The sequence below is a fragment of the Carcharhinus amblyrhynchos genome, unplaced genomic scaffold (assembly GCF_965287045.1).
Source record: "Carcharhinus amblyrhynchos unplaced genomic scaffold, sCarAmb.v2.hapA chromosome_173, whole genome shotgun sequence".
Taxonomy (NCBI): Eukaryota; Metazoa; Chordata; class Chondrichthyes; order Carcharhiniformes; family Carcharhinidae; genus Carcharhinus; species Carcharhinus amblyrhynchos.
Genome location: NW_027649913.1, coordinates 160,634 through 163,069, shown reverse-complemented (window position 1 = coordinate 163,069; position 2,436 = coordinate 160,634). Strand labels below are relative to the sequence as shown.

The 2,436-nt window shown below is 44.5% G+C and overlaps 1 protein-coding gene across 1 annotated transcript; it reads left to right on the top strand.

Annotated features, from left to right (window-relative positions):
- Window positions 1-921: 921 nt before the first annotated feature.
- Window positions 922-1,853, top strand: LOC145338789 (putative G-protein coupled receptor 139; the record flags this gene model as incomplete). Its single annotated transcript, XM_080183182.1, has 1 exon — window positions 922-1,853. A coding segment is annotated over one exon (932 nt), but the record flags the coding sequence as incomplete, so codon positions are not given.
- Window positions 1,854-2,436: the final 583 nt, after the last annotated feature.

Below are 2,436 nucleotides of genomic sequence, written 5' to 3'. Positions count from 1 at the left end.
GATGTTGCCTGGTCTGGAGGGTGTTAGCTATGAGCAGAGTTTCAACAGGCTCAGTTCATTCTCACGGGAATGAAGGAGTTTGAGGGCTGAGCTGTTATATTAGGGGTGGCCCGGCGGCACAGTGGTTAGCACTGCTGCTTCACAGCTCCAGGGTTTGGTTCCTGGCTCAGGTCACTGTCTGTGTGGAGTTTGCACATTCTCCTCGTGTCTGCGTGGGTTTCCTCCGAGTACTCCAGTTTCCTCCCACAGTTCAAAGATGTGTGGGTTAGGCTGATTGGCCGTGCTGAGAAATTGCCCCTTAGTGTCCAGGGATGTGTAGGTGGGATGAATGGTTATGATATGTAGGGATATGGGGGTAGGGCCTGGGTAGGATTATGTTCGGTGCAGACTCGGAGGGTCTCTTTCTGCACTGTAGGGTTCTATGATTCTATAAGATTAGGAATGGTGTGAACAGACTGGTGAGTCAGATGCTTTTTTGGAAGGTTCAAAATTCAAGTACCAGGAAATGTAGTTTTAAGGTTCATGGGGAAATGTTTCGAGGAGATGTGTGAGGCAGGTTTATTAAAACAGATGCTGGTGAAGGTCTGGAATGCGCTGCCCAGGGAGGTGGTGTGAGCAGGCACAATACAGACATCTTAGGGGCAACTAAACAAATACATGAATCGGATGGGAATGGAAGGATACAGACTCTGTAATCGCATAGGGTTTAGGCTGATATCCTGATCAGCACAGACTTTGAGGGCCTTTCCTAGGTTCTACTGCTCATTGTTCTTTGTTCTTCCATTGGGAGAAAGATATAAAATTCTGAGATCGTGTACCAACGGACTCAAAAAAACCTTCGTCTATGCATTCTGCATTTGAACGAGCAACTTTGATGACAGTCTGAAAAATAATTGCACTATTTCTTCATCTTCTTTGCAGTGAACATTGTAACGATTGTGATCCTTTCCCGTGGAAAATGTGGTCTCTCTAAATCTGTCACTTGTTACCTGGTGGCCATGTCAGTGGGGGATCTGCTGGTCATTATCCTCGACCTGATATTGAGACAGATTCCCATTGTTTATTGGCAATATTTTTCCTTTCTGCTATTCCTCCCCGTGTGTAACATCCACGCCGTCCTGCTTTATGCAGCCACTGACTGTTCTGTCTGGTTCACCGTCACTTTCACCTTTGATCGATTTGTGGCCATTTGCTGCCCCAAGCTGAAAAGTAAATATTGCAGTGAGAAATCGGCAGCTGTGGTTCTGGGGACAGTGACGGCGCTGAGCTGTTTAAAGAACATTTTCTGGTATTTTATGTTGACTGGAAAGTATTATGTCATGAACTTTCCCTGGTTTTGTTATTCCACATGGGAAGTTATGGGATCTCCTGTCTGGGGAACAATCGAGTTCATCCACCACATCCTAAACCCGGGTGTCCCATTCATCCTGATTCTGCTACTCAATGCATTCACCATCAGACACATTTTAATGAGCAGCAGAGCCCGCAGGAGACTCCGGGCTCACAGCAGTGCAGAGAATCACAGAGACCCAGAAATGGAGAGTCGAAGGAAATCCATCATTTTACTATTTGTTATCTCAGCCAATTTCATTCTGTTATGGTCAACATTTATGGTTTATTCCATTTGGAGGCGGATGTATGATATGGGGTTTCAGTCAGTTTGGTTAGATTCTTATGTTCAAGAATTGGGCTTTGTGCTCCAGCTCCTGAGTTGTTGCACAAACACTGCTATTTACGCCGTGACCCAGACCACATTCAGAGAGCAGTTGAAGAATGTGATCAAATACCCAATCATTCAATTCTGCAAATTATTCAATGATGGGAATGTCCAAATCTTATTTAAAAACTTATAATCTATCACACCAATTGGACAGGAAATCAACCCTTTGTCATCACCTGCCTCCCATTTGCCACACAGGGGAAGTAAGACAGGAAGATGGAAAGAGAGATAAACAAAGAGTGACAGGGAGAAAGAAAATGATAGACAAAAGAAAGACAGAAAAAAAGAAAGACAGAAATAAGGGGAGAAAGGAGGACAAAAAAAAACGAAAAAGAGAAAAATAGATAGAAAAAAAATGACAGAGAGTCAGAGAGCTTGGGACAAAACGAGGGAACTACAACAATGGAGACAGAGTGGGAGATGGTGAGGTAGGAAGTAAGACAGTTGGCAAAATAGACATAGAGAGGGAGAAAAAGGAACAAAGTGAGATGGGGGAATGAAAATAACACGAAGAGAGAGAGAGACAGAGAGACAGAGAGACAGAGATAGAAGTGGGGTGGGGGGGTAAGAGAGAGAGAGAGAGAGAGCGAATGAAAGAAATATAATCAGAGAGGGAAAGACCCACAGTGAGAGCATGGGAGCAGAGGGGGAGAGAGAAGCAAGACCTGAGAGAGAGAGAGAGAGAGAGACAGTGATAGATTCACAGAGGATTCAGG